The sequence below is a fragment of the Crocuta crocuta genome, unplaced genomic scaffold (assembly GCF_008692635.1).
Source record: "Crocuta crocuta isolate KB4526 unplaced genomic scaffold, BGI_CrCroc_1.0 scaffold480, whole genome shotgun sequence".
Classification (NCBI taxonomy): domain Eukaryota; kingdom Metazoa; phylum Chordata; class Mammalia; order Carnivora; family Hyaenidae; genus Crocuta; species Crocuta crocuta.
This window is the reverse complement of record NW_027532418.1, coordinates 718,459-740,491: the sequence shown is the minus strand read 5'-3', so window position 1 is coordinate 740,491 and position 22,033 is coordinate 718,459. Positions and strand designations below refer to the sequence as shown.

Sequence of the window (22,033 nt, the reverse complement as noted above, 5' to 3'; positions counted from 1 at the left end):
AGACCAATAAGCATGAACTGAGTGAAAATCCATAATGACTTTTACAATAGTGATTTTCAACCCAGAATTATCTTATCCAACTGCTGCTTTAAAAATCTATAGCAGGATGAAATGATGTTTAATAGGGACTAAGTATCTTTGAAAAGTGGGATATACCTTGGCATTTATCGTTTCCAAACACAGACATGGTTTTCTACTGCCAGCAACTGAAACTCTACCTGACAGCTTTCTATAAGGCAAAGTATTCTATATGGGAAAGAGTGGACATACCAAGAAGTTAATGCACTCTGTGAAAATGAAAAAGTATTCTAGCTTTCTTTACCTTAAGTTAGGGCAATTCTAAGCCACAGTTTATAGAGTCACCCAGAGAGCCATGATAAGCTCAAATCTATTAGATTTATCAACATAAGCATCCTTCATGTTTCTGTCTCATTTTCCACTTCCTTAATGATGTTTCCAAAAATCAGCTTTCAAATAAACTACTGACATATCAAATTTTGTCTTTGGATCTTCTGAGGGAGTACAACCTGAGTAAACTAGATAGAATTACTAGTCTTACAAAACTTTGATATAATGATTCCTAATATTCTCCATAGCAAGTTGACAGTTCATTTGCAAACCTGTAGGAAGCAGAAGAGATGTAATTGTACTCTTCTATTATAAAAATGATCATAATTTCAATTATAAATATTTAGTAGATAGTAATGCTGTCTGACAAAATCACCCATAGCATAGTGGATTCACAATTTCCATGGTAGTAAAGGTAATGAGTAAATGTTTTACGGAAGTAGTAGAAATCTATTCAATGATGTAGATGTTATGTCCAGATCTGGATGTGGCAAGTATCTGAAACCTATGTGAAAATATCCAAAAGGCTGATGGGTGTATAATTTTAGAGCTCCAAAGCCAGATTTAGTCAGCAAAATTTGACATAATGTCCCCATTTGCTAAATCTTTTTATGGCCACCTTTATGTCTTTGTTCCTCAATGTATAGATGGCAGGATTCAAGACAGGAGTGATAGCAAAGTCAACAATGAACAGGTATTTATCAATTGATGATGTGGGGAAAGGCCATACATAGAGAAACATGCATGGAGTGAAAAATAGAACCACCACAGTGATGTGAGCTGACAGAGTGACAAATGCCTTGGATAAGTCTCCTGAAGAACGTTTCCAGACAGTGACCAAAATAAAGACATAGGAAAGGATCAGCAGGAAGAAGGTGCCCATGCTCATGAAGCCACTGTTGGCAGCAATAATAAACTCAAACTTGGCTCCATCTGTACATGCAAGTTTTATGATCCTGGGAAAGTCACAGTAAAAGCTGTCCACTTTATTAGGACCACAAAAGGGCAAGTTTATAATGAAAGCAAACTGAGACATAGCATGGATGACTCCAATGACCCATCCAGCAATTACAAATGAAACACATGTTTTAGGGTTCATGATGTTCAAGTAGTGAAGAGGCTTACAGATGGCTGTGTACCTGTCAAATGCCATGGCGATGAGTAACACCATCTCCACTCCTCCCATGATGTGGATGAAGCATATCTGTGTCATACAACTTTGGAAAGAAATTATCTTGTTTTCATTTAGAAGGTCTCTAATCATTTTGGGGACTGTGGTAGAGGCAAGCCCCACATCAATGAAGGACAAGTTGGCCAGTAGGAAGTACATAGGAGAATGTAAATGAGAATCAAAAATTACCAAAAAGAAAATGAAGAGATTTCCCAGGATGATCCCCAAATAGATCAAGGAAAATATCAACATGAGAAAAACTTTAGTTTCCCAAGAACTAGCGATTCCCAGCAACATAAACTCAGAAAGTACAGATTGATTTAGTCCATTCATTGACTTGGACTGAAGAGGTGATCTCAAATCGTCTGAGGATAGAAAAATGAAGAAACATGAGAATCATTGGTACAAATGTAGTTTTCTATTTAGCCCACTAGTTTATTCATATCCTAGAGTTAGAAGTAATTTAACTGGAAAAGCAATATAAAGAAAATGGAATTACTATAATGATCAGGAGATTGATTATCTAAAAATAGAAAAAATTATGAGTATTTCAGATGAAGGTTATTTGGGGATATTTCCCTTATTATTCCATGATCAGGCATTTTTTCCTATTACAGATTTCAAGACATTTCCCCTGACCACTTAACTAGTTATTTCCACAACTGAAAAATCTCAAACATTTCTGTCACCTTCACGTTACTTTCATACTAACTTGCAAATTCTTATCAGCTGGATATTTTATTTCACTGGCCAAATAGAGATCATCAGACTGAAACTGTTTAGTAAGTTTTACCTTGCTTCCCCTCATCTGTGGGTCTTTTTTGTACAATTTATTATCCACATCAGGTGTCCAGATTGAAATTATCCATAATGGCCTTGTTCAAGACACATTATTGTCTTGGTGCCTGCATAGACCTCTATGCCAAACAAACTATTGGGTCTGAGAGAATACCTGTTAGTAAGTAAGGAAATGTTTATTAAGTGAAGATAATGTTAATAGATGATACATATTAAGTGATTCCTCCATGTATGGGACTATACTCAGTACATTATATCATTGTAACTATAAAACTCCATAAATAATCACTGTTTTATTAGATCCACTTTATGAGTATAGAAACTGAGTCCCAAAATGATCAATTGTCAGAGCCAGAATTTGTATCTATACTTGCAGGATACCAGAATTCCTGATCTAAACCATGTCACCATGATCTTCAAGGACAGCCCTTCAGTTATATCTTGGGTCTTACCAAAGATCCATCAGTTAATTTTCTTCCTCTTTAAATTTTCCTTGACCTATAACTAAGAGAGCATTAGCATTACGGCTGTTATTAGCATAGTGAACTCTCTTTTGAAAAAGTCAAATCTTTATATCTTGTGTTCTTTTCTATTTTTTTTTTTCCTCTCCAACTCTTCATTGGCAAGCTGGTCCACACTTATTTTCATTCATAAGGTGAAATTGGTGACCACAGATCTCTTGCTTGTTAAGAAGAAACTTTGGATTCTGGGTATCTCACATAATAATTTCCTTTCAATCACTATTTCCCTTGATCTTACTGCAGGATTTGATACTGTTTATCATACCCTTGTTTCTGTAACTCTTTCTGACCTTGGTTTCTTGTCTTCTTTAAAGCCATTGCCCTTCCCATTTCTTTTCAATAGAATTTCCATTTGTTCAGGTAATGAGCTGAAATTGTTCAAATTAAGAAGGCACAGCCTTATCCCATCTTGAAAGTTTGTTATATGATTTTTCTCAACCAGTTACTATAATTACATTTTCCTTGACCAGGGATTGGTGTAGGATGGGTTGTGTAGCCCAGAGGTTAATTTTGTGGAAAATCAGTGTCATCTGTGGAGGGTTCTCTTTCCCAAACAATAGGACAAATCTTCATGTGCAGACATATTTTCTTGGTCCATTTTTCCTGCATTTGATGCTAATGTTATTCCTGAAAGTGAAGTAACCATGAAATTCTAAGACTCATATGCTAAAAGTAATAGTAAAAACTTAGAAAGGACCTGGTACCCAAATTGCATGAAGATTCACTTAACCAAAGGCGTGAATGCTCTCCTCCTTCTGCTTTTTAGTACCTACATGTTCACTTCTCTACCTGTAAGTTTATCACTGCACTTCAGAGCAATATATTCATAACTGTATACAGTACATATAAATGGAAGTCTGACTTCTATCTTCAAGTTAACATGTTAAAACTGAGCTCATCTTCTACACCATTGTTTTAATAAATGTCATTGCCATTTTCCCAGATGCCCAAAACAGACATCTTGTGTGGTATTCTTGTTTGTATTCCCCTTTTCACCTCTAGTTGTATAATTTTTATTGTTAAATATTTCTTAATTTCTCTCCTCTTCATTCTATTGTCCTTTTTCCTGCTTTTAGTCGATGTATTTTATCATCTTGGTAGTTGAAAAGATCTCTCTGCTCCATTCTTCCCCAAGTCCAGTTGATCCTATATTCTGATTTCAGATATGTCTATCAAAAGTCAAGTATGATCATATGACTTTCCCACTTAAAGCCTCTGATAGGTTTCTGGTAAAGAAAATTCTTGAAATCCCATAGCATATAACATAATATCCTGAGAAAGGATGAGTAACAATTGGTTTCAGAAGATGTTTCCATGAAAATTTTAGGGAATGAATGTACTAAACAGTCACTGGATAAGTTTCAAAATTGATTCTTTTTTAAAAATTTTATTTTAATGTTTATTATTTTTGAGAGAGAGAGAGAGAGTGTGATCAGGGGAAAGACAGAGAGGGAGACACAGAATCTGAAGCAGGATCGAGCCTCTGAGCTGTCAGCACAGAGTCTGATATGGGGCTTGAACTCACAAACCATGAGGTCATGACCTGAGCTGAAGTCAGTCACTTAACTGCCCCTCAAAATTGATTCTTGATAAAATCTCTTAGTAAAATAGGAAATGTCAAGAAATATTTTTAACATGATTGTTTTAATAGAATTTGTAAACCAACAGTCAAAATCTTGTTATAGGTGAAATATCAAATCAGTAACATAAAGAAGGAAGTCTACAGCACTGTTTCAATCATATGATATAGACAAGAAGATTAAATCAAGTAATGCTACTTTGGGACAGTAGCAAAATAAATTAACAAGTCACACAATTGTCGACCTCAAAAACTTAAGACAAATATTAAGAAATATTAAATTTAATAAGATCATTCTATTTTTAAAAAAATTTTAATATTTATTTATTTCTGAGAGAGAGAGAGAGAGAGAGCCAGAGCATGAGTGGAGGAGGAGCAGAAAGAGAGGGAGACACAGAATGTGAAGGAGGCTCCAGGCTCTGAGCTGTCAGCACAGAGCCCAGCTCAGGGCTCTAATTTACAAACTGCAAGATCATGACCTGAGCTGAAGCTGGACGCTTAACCAACTGAGCCAGCCAGGTGCTCCTAATAAGATCATTTTAATAAATATAGTGTCAAAAATAACATTAAGAGAAACTCCAATTATGTGAACAAAATGTGTAGTGTACGCATTCTACTGAAAATTTTTTCTGAAATATTCGAAACCTTGATGATAAATGAAATGAAACCATGTAAATGGAGAGAAAAAAAGACAACAATTTATAAAAATATCAATCCTCATTGACCAATTTGTGCAGTAAGTGCAGTGCTCATTTGAAGTCCAGTGGAAATCTTTTGGAACATTACAAAGTGATCCAAATGTCTGTTTTAAAATGCAGGAAATTTTCCAAAGGAAATGAAATGGGAATTGGGGATAAAATGGGAATGCTTTCTATAAAAGATATTAGAATATGTCCTAAAACTATATTGATTAAATGGTGATTAATTTGACTAAAGTTGAAGAGATAAATAAAACACAGTTAAGAATGTGATACAAATAGGGAATTTGGTATATGATAATAAAGGCATCACAATTATATAGTTAATGAAGAGCTCTTCAATCTAATATAACACTGTGTGTTAACTACACTGGAATTAAAATAAAAACAGATAAATTCAGAATATTCAATAGTTGTTAAACATGAACTTAATATTGTAAACATATTAAGTATCTTGTTATACATTTAACATTTTTTAGTGTTTATTTTTTGAGAGAGAGAGAGTACAAGTAGGAGGGGGCAGGGAAAGTATCTTTTTGTACATTTTATAACAAAGTAAGTTCTGGATGATTAGAAGGATTAAATATACAAGTAAAATTATAAACTTTTTTTATAAAATAGGTATGAATTAATTTTAAAATTTCAAATTTGAAGAGGTCTTTTTATATTTACTTCAAGTTCTGAAAGAAGTTTCCAGTTATGTATTTATTTGACAATAGAATGGATAAACCTGTTGCTGCTATGGGTTTGAGGAAGCAGTGCTTCTCATTCTCAGCTGATGGGAAATGTGAAGTGGTACAGTCATTCCAGAAGTCAACTGAGTCATAAAAGTAAAAAAAAAAAAACCCACAAAAAACAAACCTCAGTAATCCTGTTGGAATTATTTTGAAAGGAAATAGACAAATGAACACAATGTATTTGTAATGTTATTTTACTTATGAGCATTTTGAATAATATAAACTCATTGGAAACATAGTGTTTAAGAATAACAGAATGATTAAATAAATGGATACATTCATACGACACAGTTTTTAAAAATGAACATTAAATCTGGGGGGCCTGGGTGGCTCAGTTAGTTAAGCGTCCAACTTCAGCTTGGTCATGATCTCATTGTTCATAAGTTCACAACCTGCATCAAGCTCTGTGCTGACAGCTCAGAGTCTGGAGCCTGCTTCAGATTCTGTGTCTCCCTCTCTCTTTCTCTGCCCCTCCCTGGCTCATGCTCTCTTTCTCTCTCAAAAACAAATGAACAGTAAAACAAAATTTTTTAATGAATATTAAATCTACGTTAAGTGGAGTGAAAAGATATCAGTAAGTCAAGGAAACATTTATGGAGATAGCCCTCTTAATTTTGGGGCAGGGATGACATTTTGCATGAGTAAATGTTTAGGATTCACCCCAAATTTCTACAGGTGGTAGAATTTTAAATAATTTTGTGCTTGTTTCTTTTTTTTTTAATGTTTATTTTTGGAAGAGAGAGAGAGACAGACAGACAAAGTATGAGCGGAGGAGGGGGGCAGAGAGAGAGAAGGAGACATAGAATCTGAAGCAGGTTCCAGGCTCTGAGCTGTCAGCACGGAGCTCTATGTGGGGTTCGAACCCATGAACCATGAGATCATGACCTAAGCCAAAGTCAGACACTTAATTGATTGAGCCACCGAGATGCCCCTGTGCTTGTTTCTTTATCTCCAATTTGATTTGTTATATACCTAGGGGTAATGTTTATTATTTTTTAAATTTGAAAATAAATGTATCAAAATAAATTGAGAGGATGGAAATATTTAGGACCCATTTCCAGTACACAGTACACTGCCGTGTTTAAGAGCACAAACACAGGGCCAAACTGCATCCCCAGATCCCCCATTTACCAGCTGTGTGTTCTATGTTAGTTCCCAGACTGCCTGATGTATCAGTTTCTTCCTTGTTATAGGCAGAGCCTAAGGGTTGTAGCTCCTGCAATTGTTTTGAGGACTAAATGAATTAAAATAATAAAACATTAGTAAATGCTAAACAAGTGCTATCTATTATGATAATTTTGATGGTTTTCAGGAAACAGACCTAGCATTTCAGACTGGTAACTGGTTGAATAAATCTGGCAGAAAGAAAGCTAGCATGCCCTTTTCATGTTATTTCAGTAGGGATAGAATCCTGAAGATGTAGATACTGCTTTTTACTCTAAGATCCTAATATTCAGAGAAAAAGAAGATGGAAGACTCAATATACTTCACACACTATTTTTAAAAACGATACTAGAGCTTTGAAGAATATGTCCATTCATCGTACAATTTTAACTCTGGGAATAAGATGAGAAGGATATAAAACAGCATGAGTGAAAATCATTCAAGTTAAGTGAGTTAACAAAGGAAAAGGGTGACTGAAAGAGCAATAAATTATGAGGAGCCAAGGAAGGGATGATAACTGTGGAGCCAGATACTGGAGAATTAAAGACTGAATTTTGACCTACCTTCACGGGCTCTGGTTTAACTCTCCAGCTTCAAGGGATTGAGAAACACAGAGAGGCTAACCCTCTTTTAGATTTGTTGTTATTAGTTAAGACACATAGTTAAAAATAGTTCTTACCACTAGGAATGAAACCAATTACAAGGCTGGGCATTTATGACTAATATCTATTCCATTATTGGTTGTCTATAGAAATTAGGCCTTTTATGAACATTGGGTTATTCTCCAAGGGTTAAGTTACCTGAGCTACAGAACAAAGTGAGAGAGAAATTTAACAGTCTGGAGTTATGAGTAGTAATTGTGTGATTATGCCAGTATTTTTTCAAATTTGAGATTAGAGATGTTGTACATCACAGATGTTTTATAGATTATAGAATTGTTGAAAGTTAACAGAATCATGAATCACTGATTTTATCTGTTTGGCGTCAATATTATGTAAAAGAAGAAATACCACTACACACTCTTAATTGCTAATTGCACTTAGGATTCTGAGAAATAGTAAATTTGTATTTGAAAAATATCAAAGTATCAAGGATACAGTGAATATAAACTAAAAAATGTCACTTGGAGTTTTAATAACCTAAAATCATTCTACATGGAAGTCTAGAGGCAAAGGAATTTTTGTTTTTGGAAAAAAAAAGCAGTATGTTCATGGGTTAAATATACTTAAATGATGTTGTTCAGTCTTCACAAACCACTTAAGCAAACAGAACATTCTACCTAGGGCTTCACTGCAGGATTGTTTGGATTTCCACTTGTACAGCTTTAATATGGGATCCCTTTTGTGAAGAAATGATTTTCTGTTGAAAGGAAACCGAAGCTATTAAATAAGGGGGAATCTATTTTTTGGAGGGTTTAGTTCCAGAACGTCCGTCCTTTTTAGCTAAAATGACAAAGCTTTTCATGGCAAATATACTGGCCAAGTCCCTATACATAGAATAAGGAAAGTAATGAATAATGAAATAAGGGGAACACAATGAATCTGAGAATGATAAGAATGCAGTTTGGTTTATGAAGTGTGAGTTGTGTAGACGAGGAAGAATCCATAAATGTTTATTGTTTCCTGATTATGGAGTAGAAAGGTAATAGATTTGGTATTAATGAATTAAGGATACAGTCTCTATTGACTACTGTTCTCCTCCTCATCTCAGCAACATAAATTATGAGGAAAGGTAAGGCAATGTGAACATGCAATGGCATGATTTATTATCCATACTGACTTGACAAAAGTCAGAAGGAAACATGATTCATTTTGTGACCAGTTGTTCAAAAGCATGGGTGTTTTGGTTCCTGTATTATTACTAAATAAAAAAAACAACATAGCTTACCACTTTACCTTTTGCTCCTAATTTTATAGTATTGAGTTTCCCAGGACAATAATTTACCTTATTTACCATACATTCTATCACCATAGTATTATAATGTGGGCTGGGTAGGTAATTTGGTGTCTGAGGCAAACTTGTTTGCTGCTTGACTGGACAATCTTTGGTGGTAACCCTTATTTCTGGTATTCCTCTTAGTAGTTTGATCACAAATACTTTGGTGTTCAAAACCAAGCGTTAGCGTCAGTTCTGGTACTCTGTGAACCAGGAACCATAACAGAATTATATGATAGTTCTTGGAAGAAATGTCTGTGAAAGAGAATAAGAGCAGTAGTGGGTAAGGAAAGCCTTCCTAACAAAATGCCATGTGGCTCTTGTGAAAAGGGGGAGGAAAGGAGGAAGATTGGATGGGGTAGCCTCAGACTGCAGTGCAGCTCTGAGAAAGACCAATCAGGTCGATGGGGCTCCAGAGCAAAGATTGTCCATTAGAAGAATTCCACACTGGGCAGGAATGTCCTGGCTCTGGTGCCCACTGTTGTCCATCATTGGCTGGGAGAACCCCGGGGAGACCGTGGCCTCTGTGAATGGTGCTTTGGAATCTGAACTTGTAACAACTGGAAACTATCAGCTAAGTACATCCCCTGAAGCCAATTCTATCTTGAAGGGAGACATGAGTGGTGCACTCCTGTGGCTAAGTGCAGTGTTAGTCTCTTCCTATTATATAGCAGATTTTACAATGTTTGAAACCTTTGTTTGATGTTTCATTGTTCTGATACTTCTGATTTTATTTCAAAAGAATCTCCTTTTTCTTTGATTAATACCTATTTACTTCTAAATTTTAAATGTTTATTTACTTGAGAGAGAGAGAGAGAGAGATAGAGAAAGAGAGAGAGAATCGGATGCTTAACCAACTGAACCGCCCAGGCACCTCAATACCTATATGCTTCTAAGACACTGTTAAATCTGCCTTTACTCTCCAGTAATTATTCTCTTCAAGCTTGCCATCTCTCTAGGAAAACAAATGAAACAGCCAAAATTGTATATTAAATGCCATTATAAGTAGGTCAACAGTCCTAGACTCAGGAGTCTATAGAAAGGATATGTAACTTTTATTTTATTTTTAAAATATTTTTTATTTATTTCTAGGAGAGAGAGAGACAGCGTGAGCAGGGGAGGGTCAGAGAGAGAGGGAGACACAGACTGAAACAGGCTCCAGGCTCTGAGCTGGCAGTCAGCGCAGAGCCCGACGCGGGGCTCGAACCCACGAACTGCGAGATCATGACCTAAGCGAAAGTCGGACGCTTAACCGACTAAGCCACCCAGGCGCCCTGAGTGTTCTTTCTATATCTACTTAGAGATGTGTAAGATTTTTCTCCCCCACCTCCCCTTTTTAACTGGTGATTGATTTCCAATAGTTAAGTCAGCCTTGCATTTCTGGTATTAAATTAACATGGCATAATATTTTATTCTTATTATAGATTGTTCTACTTTCTTTGCTATAGTTTTGGATTTCTGTGTGTATGTTCATAAGCATGAATGATCTATGTTTTTCCTTTTTTATGTCTTTATCTGATTTTCATGTCAAATTTATGTTGGCTTCATAAATGAATTTGGATAAAGTGTTAGCATCCATTCTGAAACCCATTCTTTCATATTTGTGGACATCTTGGAGGAAAAAAAATATAGAAGGAACGATAGAAGTGGCCTGGTCAATGTCCTTGCAAGCATGCTAATTGGATTAGTAGTATTTATTATGAGAAAGATAATGGGAAGTCTTCACATATCTATCCTTCACATATGTATCACACATAGGCTACACTTGACGTATCTAGGTTGCTAATGGTAAATTAGCCTGGATTTTTGGAACTATTGGAATTCAGCTGGATAGATTCAGCTGAAAAATGTCAGTTAGCTACCCATTTATCAGAGTAAAAGCTGAAGATGTTTTAAGACTAAAATAAGCACCTTTTCTGTAAGGAGACTATACATGCATCATTAGGGCTGAGTCTTTATTGTTCTGTCTTCTTCCCGTGCAACCTACAATAGCCTGAACAAACTTGGGGATTCTTCTGAGTGGTCCCAGGAGTCTCTATTCTTGACCTTGGTGTTCTGTATCCTTTGACTTATTAGTAAATTTTGATAGTAGATAATATTTTTGATTGTCCAACTTTGTTACATCAGCCAAAAAAAGGTGTTTCTTCTTTATCTCTTCTCAGGAGAATTTTATATAAAAATATTTTTTGAATTTGTATTTATTTTTTATTTATTTTAAATTTCTTTTTTCTTTCTCGAATGGTTTGAGCCTTCACCAACGAAGCCTACTTTAGGCCTGCCCTTTTCTCGGTGAAAACCTGTATAAGTCAGGGATCAGCCATCAAAGAGGATGCCCACATTATTTGAACAGAGTTTAATATAAAAACTAACCAGGCATGAAGTTGTTAACTAGATATCTGAAAGTATATAAAGATAGCTCTCTATTTTCATGGAGGTAACAATGCTAAGAAGCAGCTACTACTCCTAAGGGTGAGGGAACAGAGATAAGAAATTGGAATTACTGAAATGTAGTTCTTTAGAATAGAGTACTTTGCAGCTAAAAACCACTTTTTGGAGGGAGTGTATTTTGGCTACTGCCTGTCTCAGAACTCAGAAGAGAGGCAGGATAAGCCTGGGACCCAGATTTTCTGAAGAGACAGTAGCAGCATGCTAGTGTTATCTCAAAGTACAATGAGGCTAGTTCTCAAACTGTTGGAGAGACCGCACTCTGGATTCACCTGCTCCCATAGTAAATATCACTGCAGTATCTGTGGTGATGCTCACAGAGGCACAGCAAGCAGAGGGGGAGCCAATAAGAAGCAACGAGGACAGAATCCCTTCCTCTTTCTCTACCTTTGCAACCTCCTCCTAACATGCTCTGTCATCAGAACATAAAATGTAGACAGATGGAAATACAGGAATGTGGTTTGCAGAGTACCCATGTCAGAAAAGAGAGTACAAAAGGGTGGGTTTTGAGCTGAGAGAGAATCATAATTGAGTCAGAAAATGCTTTAATTAAAGTTTCAATTTGTATAATAAATATAGGGACATCGAGATATTTTTGCTTTAGTAGGTAGTTTTTTATAGGAATTTTCCTATAACATGTAAAATTTTAAATTGACTGGTGTAAGATTGGACATAATATCATCTTATAATATTTTTAAGGATTGTGGCATCTATATTTCTGGTATTGGTTATTTGTGCCTTTTTTTTCTTCTTGATCAGTCTTGCTAATGCATTGTCAATTGTGTTGGTCTTTTGAAATGACCAGCTTAGCTTTTGTTGACTGTTGGATGTGACATTTGTTTAATTTAATTAATTTTTGGTCTTATTTTTCCTCTTCTAGTTTCCTTAGGTGAATTATCTTGAGATGGACACTTGGATCACTTGTATGTCTCATTTCTCTTTTAAAAATACATGCATATAGAAAAGTCCTTGAAAATGCGGCTATAGCTGCATTTCATATGTGCTTAAGTATGTATTGTATTTTTATTAGTATTCAGTTAAAATATTTTCTTAATTTCCATTGTGATTCTTGTTGAAATATGGGTTACTTAGAGGTGAATTGTGTTGACTTGCTAATGAGTTAAATGAAATGCATATGCTTAGAAACTAGATGGACTATAGGATCTCATTTTGTCTTCTGTCAGAATATTAATTATATTGTCTAGCAAGAACTCAATCCTGATTCAGTGTTGTTTTATTCTTCCAATACGGAAGAGTGAGAAAACGTTATATACAGCCCTCAACTCACTTATGAATAAATGGTGGCTCCTAAAAGACTTCTATCACTAAGTAAAGCTGAGATAACCACATCTTAAAAGTATTTCAAGAAGCCATCATATGTCCCTATGAATGTCTGTAGGCAGATCTAAGTAATGCTTCCATGATTATCTGGTTTGGGGAAACATAATTTTCTGTAAACATCTCTTGATATAGTTTACACTTCTCTTTTCAAAAACCATTTTAGGAAATTAAAAATTATAACTATAATTATTTGTATATTTTTGTCCAGCTATGTCATCATCACTTTATTTTAATGGTATAGAGATTGATATGTCATTACTAACTTTTTAGGTATCGGTATACAGATAGGACACAAGAAGTCATGTCTTTCATTTTCTGTTCATGAGAATAAACTAGAAATCAATATACTTTTATTCAACAAATGGCCTACATCATCCAGGGCTATAATATATGCCCTATTACAATGGCAATTTCATTTAACAAGATTGTAAAATGTTGACATAACTGTTTTTGCCCAGTCCAACCCTACTAACACTAACACCAAACTACACATGTTTTCCTTCTGTATGTTTTACTATTTATGTATGCTATATTATACATTTTGGGGGGTTTTCTGTTGAGGGGTTCCCTCAAAAGCAGAAATTGGTTAGGTATATTGCCCAGAAGAGCATGGCCTATCTGAAAATTGTAGAAAGAAAGGTTGTGTGGTATGTAGGATTTTGTTGTTGCTGTTGGTGGTGGTGTTTGAAGGCCAAAAGAAAGCCTTTTCTTTATTTTTTCTTTAATTTTGCAATATATAACACCAACGTACCTTTGTTCCTTTACATGCTTTCTTCATAACTAAAGGAACAAAGGTACGTTGGTAGCTAGAACATACCAATACTATCTTAGTTGTCTCGGCTCCTTCTGGAGTCCATCTCTCTCCTGGATGGAGCATTAGCTCTGCTCCTCTCAACTTGTAGCTTTCATTACTGACTCCAAAGTATCTGCTCCAGTTGTTCTGTGTCCCAGCCACCAGGAAAGGGGAAAGAGAAAATGGAGTTGATGTCTTTAAAGAGATGGTTGAAGATGCACAAATTGTTTCTCACGTTCTGCTGCCAGAAGTCAGTCACATAGCCACACCTGTCTGCAGAGACTAGGAAATCTAAGCTGTAGCTGGTGGTCATGAGTCCAGCTGAATCTAGAGGGAGTTCTGTTAGTAATGGGAAGAATAGGCATATAGACACTGGAGAACAGTTAGCAGCCAGCTACTGACTTTCAGTGTATCCATGTGTTTGGTTTTACAAGGCAACACAAAATTGTTTTTCAGGATGGTTAAGTCAGTTTTCACCCACCAGCAGGATATAAAATTTCCATTAATACACAGCAATACATATTCTCAACAATAACTGGAACTGACAGAATTTTTTAAACATGTATGTCATTATGATCTAAAGTTACATTTTCTTGATTACTAATGAGTTTGAGTGTCTAGTGTCCAGTGGTATTTCTTTTCAGAAAAAAAGACCTGTTCTAAATTTTGCCCACTGTCCCCCCATTTGAATTATTTCTCTTTTTAATTTCTAGAAAATTTTTAGATTTTTGAATAAAATTATTTGGATAAAATGTTGTATCCATTGATGGTTTCTTTTTGGCTTTCTTCTCTTTACCGTAATTTTTTTTTCCTTTGAAGGAACACATTTTTCTCTTTCCCATCTCCCAGCAATCTTTTCTTATTTCTTTAACATACAGTAAAATTATAATCATAAAATTAATTTATTCACATAAGAAAATAAGCAATGTTTCTAGAGATTGTTGGTGTTTTGAACATATTTTCATAATGGAATAAACACAAACCATACATCTGGGAATACTTAAAGCTGTAGGATGATGAACAGGTCATGTTTCTAGTTCAGTTTATAGGTCAAAATGTGGCTGATTTTAGATGTACACAATGTATTTTCTGATTACAAGAAAAAACTAAAAGTTATCCTTTGAATCCATATGCTGACTTATCAGTCTCTTTATAGCATTCCTAATCTCTTTATTTCTCAATGTATAAATGGCTGGATTCAGGAGAGGTGTGATTACTGTGTAAAACACAGCAAGAAACTTGTCCACCCAAGTGATGCTAAGTGGCCACAGATAGATGAAGATGCAGGGTCCAAAGAAGAGCAGCACCACTGTGATGTGGGAAGTACAGGTAGAGAGTGCCTTTGATGCCCCATTCTTGGACTGAAGGCGGACAGTTACTAGGATGTAGGTATATGAGATCAGTAAGAGAATGAAGCAAGTTGTTGCTAAGACCCCGCTGTCAGCATTTATCAATATTCCTAGAGTATGTGTATCCATGCAGGCCAATTTGATCACCAAAGGGATATCACAGAAAAAACTGTCCACTGTTCTGTGTCCACAGAAGGGCAGATCTGAAATCATAGCTAGTTGGCTCATGGCATGCACAAAACCAATGATCCATGATATCATAACTAGCCAGATGCACTTCTTTCTGTCCATGATGCTGGAGTAATGGAGTGGCTTGCATATGGCCACATAGCGGTCATAGGCCATTGTCACGAGCAACACCATCTCACTCCCTCCAAAAAAATGCACACAGAGGACCTGGCTCATGCAGCCGCCAAAGGAGATGGTTTTGTTATCCTTTAGGAAGTCTGTGATCAGCTTAGGGGTAGTTACTGAGGAAAGGCAGAAGTCCACAAATGAGAGATTGGCTAAGAGGAAGTACATTGGGGAATGGAGATGAGGGTCAGTAATGAACAAGAACACGACGAGGAGGTTGCCCACAACAGTCATCAGGTAAAGCATGGAAAATGGCAGTGAGAGGAAAGTCTGGAGCTCTCTTGAATTACAAAGTCCACTAAAAATGAACTCAGACACCACAGACTGGTTTGCTTCCTCCATTTAGTACATTGTATTCTAAAGTGACCCAAAAGAAAGGATGAACTAAGAACTTCTAGAATGGAAAGAAAAATGTAATTAATGCTCAGATGCTAGAGAGCAGATAAATACTTCTCATGTCAAAAATTGAACTGAATCTAATTCTTTCACAAATTTTTGGAAAAAGTGTTCATTAAATTACTTTAGAATAGATATTTATGTTCCAAAAGAGACCCCAGATGCTGATTATGCATTTCTAGTATCCAATATTTCCCTGCCTTTGAAATCTACTCATGAAAGAATACTTCCACAAATTCATGTATTCCTTGGCCTGAGCAACATTAACATGCCTTGATTGGTCCTTGGTTCTCATTGGTAACAGAGACTTCTTTTTCAAGACTGGCCTAAATGAAGGATATATGAAAGCTACTTTTACTCCTGACTGACTTTGGGGGAGAAAATATAAATTCTAAGTTCATTTATATGTAAACTATTGACTCCTATTGTTTAAATTGGTCTCCGTAGAAATACATATATTTACTATTTTCTATAAACCAAGAGGCCAAGTCCTTTCTTCTTTCCTTCCTTCTCTTTTTCCATTCTTTCTTCTTTAGTTTCTCTTCATTTCCCTATTTTTCTAGCAACCTTTTTTAAGGCTATAAAATTCAGATTATAAATGTGACTAATTAGTTTTTATTATATATCAAGTCTATGTTAAGCGTCTTAAAGGCATTTATCTGTTTTGTTATTTGTTCATGTGTTTTTGTATTTCTTCCATACAGCCTAAAGCATTTTGCAGTTCTGCCAGCAATGTACGAATTACCTGTTTTTTTCATAGCCTGTCGAATGCAATGTTATTGTCACATGATGATGGGAAGTGGCAAGTGAATGTAGTCTTAATTTCTTATTATGAGATTAAGCATTTCCCCCCATTTGTAAGGACTATTTGCCTTTATTCTTTGAACTCCATACTTCTCTTTCTTTTGGAACATTTCTCCTATTGGGTTTTGCTCTTTCTCCTTCTAAGCTTTTATCCTCAAAAAAGCAAGTGGAAGAGGGGGTGGAAGTTTGGGGGGAGAGAGAAAGAAAGAGAGAGAGAGAACAAGTGGAAGAGGGGGTGGAGGTTTGGGGGGAGAGAGAGAGAGAGCAAGTGCAAGAGGGGATGGAGGGGGAGAGAGAGAGAGAGAGAGATTACCAAGGAGGCTCCAAGCTCAGTGGGGAGCCCCAAGTGGGGCTCAATCCCAGGAACCTGGGACCATGACCTGAGCTGAAATCAAAAGTCAGAAGCTCAACTGACTGATCCACCCAGGTGTCCCAAGGCTTTATTATTATTATTTTTTTAAACAAAGATCAGCATGTGGATATGATGTCTTTGTGACTGTCATCTCACTACTAAATTCTAATTATTTCATTTTATGAATTTAATTTTTGGTAAAAATACTTAACATAAACCTCACAATTACATGAATATACAAATAATCTATTTTCTAAGTTGTAAAATATAAAGTTATGAAACCAGAATATAAGCTGAGTCTGTCTGATTCTAAAACTTTCAATATAACTTTCCTACTAGAAATGGCTTCTGTAGAAACTTTGAGTTTGATAACACTAAGAAAATAAATAAGACACCTTTTTAAAAATGTTTTTGAGGTAATTAATATTTCTGAAGTTAGACATTTTGGTCTATGAAGAAGTAACAGAGCCACAAATAAATAATGTGAATGGCTAATAATGATAGGGATAAGATACAGAGGTTCACATTAAAATCTATTCAGTTTATTTTCTTTTTTAAAAATGTTCATTTATTTTTGAGAAACAGAGTGTGAGCAGGAGAGGGGCAGAGAGAGAGGGTAATACAGAATCCGAAGCAGGCTCCAGGCTCTGAGCTGTCACCACAGAGCCAGACATGGGGTTCGAACCCATTAACCGTGAGATCCTGATCTTGAGCTGAAGTCAGACGCTTGACTGACTGAGCCACTCAGGTGCCCCCAAATCTATTCATTGTTTGTTTTTAAATTTAGGCACTTTGCCCTCGTAGTTTTTGACTAAAGCATTTATCCATAAGCAGTTTGATCAAAAGTAAAAACAAGTAAAATCCAAAAGGGAATAAAATATATCAGGATAAGTTTCAAGGTTTTTTAGAACCAGTCTTCCCCAACCTGGGCATCTGCAGCATTTAAGATTGTAGAAAGGTGTGCCTTCTAAGTTGTCCAATTTGTTGGCATATANTAAAAAAAAAAGATTGTAGAAAGGTGGTGCTGTTGTTAGTGTTTGAAATGCTATTAGGAATTTGGAGTCTCAGGGATTCGTTCACAGAGAAAACCCATAATCTTTCCCATAAGACATGAACCAAATAACACATTCAGAACTCTAAGCTCTATAGGAGTGGGGAAAAAATGCTTTAGGGGGAAAAAAAAAGAATTTAGTCTTTACATAGGGGGAAGACATTAAAAGCGTGAATTCAAACATCAATTATCTGGGATATACTTACACTACACAGATCACCTCTGAAACCAGTTTCTTTGCTGCTTTACTGAGAGTGCTTACTCCAGCATCTGCCTTAGGCGAAATGAAGTCCAGGTAATTTTCTGTCATGAGCAATATTGGAGGGATTGTGTCCTCCTTACTGTGCCAAGTATGCTCTGTAAAGAGTAGCCTCTGAGCTTAAAGGCTTTCTATCTCTATCTCTGTGTTTTAAGTAGAGCCAATATTTGGAAAGTTTTCCCTATCATGCTCTTGGGGGATCCTTAGCATCCAACTTTCCCTGAGGAAAAGTTGGGCATTGAGGGCATTATGCAATAATTTATCCTTTTGAAAACTAGATTCAAGTTAGTCTAGTTAAATACTAGTGAAAGTATAAGAGAAAGTGTTTCAAGCCTTTTATTCTTTGTTTATTAGGGGGTTATAATTTTTTTTTGTCCTGTGTCTATCATGTCATAAAGGGAACTGAAATATTAGTACCAATCCCAGCAGAAGTTAGATGAGTTACCTAGTTGGGCAGCTGACAGCTAGCTGGTCTTTGGCGTATTACAGTTATGCTCATGATTTAAGGGCCTACTTGAACCTTACTTCTTTGTATTTAAGAAAAATGTTTGGTATCAACCTTCACAATACTTCCTGGCGCATAGTCCTCTATGTTAACAGTTTGAGTGTCAATCATATTATAGGCATTTCTTTAAATGATGAAAACAGAATGAGAGGATACTTTTAAATTCACTCTTTTATTAAAGAAATAATATAAAATGCAATCTAACTTACTAGGATTTAAATGATTAATAATAGATTTATTTGGAGCAAATATTGAAGGCTCTCTTCATCTGTTCTCTCCCCATGTTAGCCACTCAGAGGTATCGATCCTGCAAGGCATCCTTCTGTTACTGTTCTCATCAATAAAGATGAGTGTAATTATGTCTTGAGAGAATTTAGTTCTTTATCTTCTGTGTTTGTTTGCAGTGGTGATTTTAAATAAATTAGATGTGAAAGGCTATTAATAAAATTCTCCATTTTTTCTTTTTTCTTATCCCTTACTGGCTCTGCTTCTGCCCTTCACCTTTGCTGTCTCATTTTCTCCATCTCAGATTTTATCTGTTTCATGTCTAGATCTCAAAACATTTAATATATTTGCTACATGCGCCATTTTGTATCCCGAGGCCTAGAATCCATAACCATCTCAGTCTGAGAACATAAGGATTCAATGCCTATTCACGTGCTTGTGTGCTACAACTCACTTTCCAGGCACCATCTCATATCATCATGATAACGCACAGATCCATTTACAGAGGAGAAAACAGGTAAAAAGAGGCTAAGTGACTTTCCCAAGCCTTACAGCTGTTAAGTAAAAGACCAATGAGAGGTGCTCCCTGGGGAAGGATGCTGGTTGAAAGGTGAGTTTGAGGAAGTACACAATTACTGTGAAACTTAAAGTAAAAACCCTTACAATGCAATGAAGTACTTCTTTCATTTTATAAATGTTTTTGTAATTTATAGTTTTTCACACACAGTTTACATATAGTAAAATTAAATATTTTAAATATTTAGTTCTGTAGCTACACATACATGTGTATTTTTAAAGTTTTTATTTAAATTCCAGTTAGTTAACATACAGTGTAATATTAGTTTCCCTTGTACAAAATAGTGATTTAACACTTCCATGCAACATCCAGTGCTCATCACGATAGTGCCCTCCTTAATGTCTATCACCTATTTAACCCATCACTCCCCCCACCTCCCCTCCAACACCACCCAGTTTGTTCTCTATATTTAAGAGTCCCTTATATTCTTAGGACTAAAGTTAAAGCTAGGATTGGTGCAACAAATATAAATATGGATATTGGTGGTGTTAGTGATTGTAAGGATTCTTCAATGAATAGCTTGAGAGCATCTGTAGTAGGTCATGGGGGCCAGTGGTGTTTGGTTCTTCATGAAGTCGTATATAGGCTAATACTTTTCATTTGATTAGTGTAAGGAATGTTTCAGGAAGGAGCATAGGTATAATTAATGACAGAATATTAATTATAAACAACGTGCTTTAGGAAGAGGAATTAAATCTCTGGCAATAAATGTTCATTAAAAAATTTTAAATGTTTATTTATTTTGATAGAGAGAAAGCAAACATGAATGGGGGAGAGGCAGAGAGAGAGACAAGGAGAGAGAGAGTCCCAAACAGGCTCCATGCTATCAGAGCATTCTGATGCAGGGCTCAATTTCACCAACAGTGAGATCATAACCTGAGCCAAAATGAAGAGTTGGGTGCTCAACTGACTGAGCCACCCAGACACCCCATGTTTAAGTTTTACACAGTTACTGGACTTTGCCATCTTATTCTATGGTAGGGATAGGTATAAATTAATTAGATTGATAGTATCTCATCTATTAGCGTGAAAGCATTTTCGTAATGTAGTCCTTATTTCTCTTGTCCTTTCCTACTAGGAGAAATGTAGAACAGATAGAAACTGACCTGGATTACTCAGATCAGGTAGAATTTAATTGTTTAACAAACCAGCCATTAATAGTGGTTGCACCATTAGGATGTCCTGACCCAAAACTGAGATCATAGACCTTATGAATAGGATAATGCTATTATCTCTAGGGTAATTTGTTCTGTTGATCAATGTTTTGGATCAATAAATGATGAAATATTTTGACTGATTGGTATAGATTTTAATTACTTGGAGGTTATTTTGTTATCTGAGGTCATACCAAACAAAATTTTTAGTCCATTTACAGTTTCTTTATCTTTCAATTTGGTTAAATTTTTTGTTCAATTTTGGACTGATTAATTAAAGCTCCATAGGGTCTTCTTGTCTTATTATGTCATTCTTGCCTTTTCACAGGAAAGTCGTTTTCATTGATTAAAAGTAAGAGTAAGTAAAACCCTTATATGGTCATTCATACAAGTCCTTTTTTTTCAGAACAAACGATTATGTTGCCTTTGTACAGTCAGGATACCATAGCCATTTAATAGTTGTCCTTGGGCAGGCAGTGCCTTTAATATTAGAAATGTAGAGATAATGTTTTTTTGTAATCAGGTGAGGTTTGTGCTTGGTGAGTTTTTTTTACTTCTTAAAATCTTTCCTTAAATGCATACCTGTGTTGGGTTAACAATTAATTTAATAAATAATGAATTATTGGGTTAAATTTATTTTGCTAACTATCACTAATTGTCCATTCTGATATAAGCTTATGCAAGGAGAAATAATTCATGTTACTCAAATGAATGGTATTGCTTCTATTAATTAATGAATTAATCCAGTATGAAGTTAGTAGTTGGTCTTTAGTGTTGGAAATTTGGTAAATATATTGTTAACCTTGAATACTTTAATTGATGACCACTTCTAGGCCAACTATTGTGTTGTTTACACTTAATATACAAGTAAGGTTGTATCCTATATCTAAAGATTGTAACTTTTAATTAATTATTTTTATTTAGTTATTTTTTAAACTTATTTATTTATTTTGAAATAGGGTTAGAGCATGTGTAAGCAGGGTACGGGAAAGTGGGAGAAGGAGAGAGAGAATACCAAGCAGGCTCTAGGCAGTCAACGCAGAGCCCAATGTGGGGCTTGATCTTACAAAATGTGAGATCATGACTTGAGTAGAACTCAAAAGTAGGTGTTTAACTGACTGAGCCACCCAGGTGCCACTAGGCTGTAGCTGTTTAGATTAGTATTTAAATTTATGTTGAAATTCTTTTTTTTAGATAAGTTTAAAAGTGAACTAAAATTCTGTTCTGGATGACCAGCTATCACTAGGGTTGATAGACTTTTCACCTCTACCTGTAAATCTCACTATTTTGCTACATAGGTGAGTTTGTTATTTACAATTGTTTATAGATAGCTTGTCTGGTTTCAGGTTAGTTAAGTTCTTTTTAATTGTTCTAAGTAAATCATTATGCAAAAATAAAAGTGTAAGCATTGCTATTTAGTGGTTTTAATATTTCTTTGATCATTCTTTTATGGTACCTTTCCTATAGCACCAATTAA

General features: G+C 35.5%; 2 protein-coding genes across 2 annotated transcripts; both read right to left on the bottom strand.

Annotated features, from left to right (window-relative positions):
• Positions 1–916: 916 nt before the first annotated feature.
• On the bottom strand, positions 917–1,867 carry LOC144243899 (olfactory receptor 4F21-like). The gene has a single exon (XM_077779038.1). The coding sequence runs from the start codon at positions 1,850–1,852 to the stop codon at positions 917–919; it is 936 nt and encodes a 311-aa protein (XP_077635164.1). The 5' UTR covers positions 1,853–1,867.
• Positions 1,868–14,636: 12,769 nt separating this feature from the next.
• LOC144243901 (olfactory receptor 4K3-like) lies at positions 14,637–15,584 on the bottom strand. The gene is given in 1 exon segment (XM_077779042.1): positions 14,637–15,584. A coding segment is annotated over 1 exon segment (948 nt).
• Positions 15,585–22,033: the final 6,449 nt, after the last annotated feature.

Coding starts and splice junctions, on each gene's coding strand:
- LOC144243899 (XM_077779038.1), bottom strand. CDS start 1,852: ATGAATGGACTAAATCAATCTGTACTTTCTGAGTTTATGTTGCTGGGA.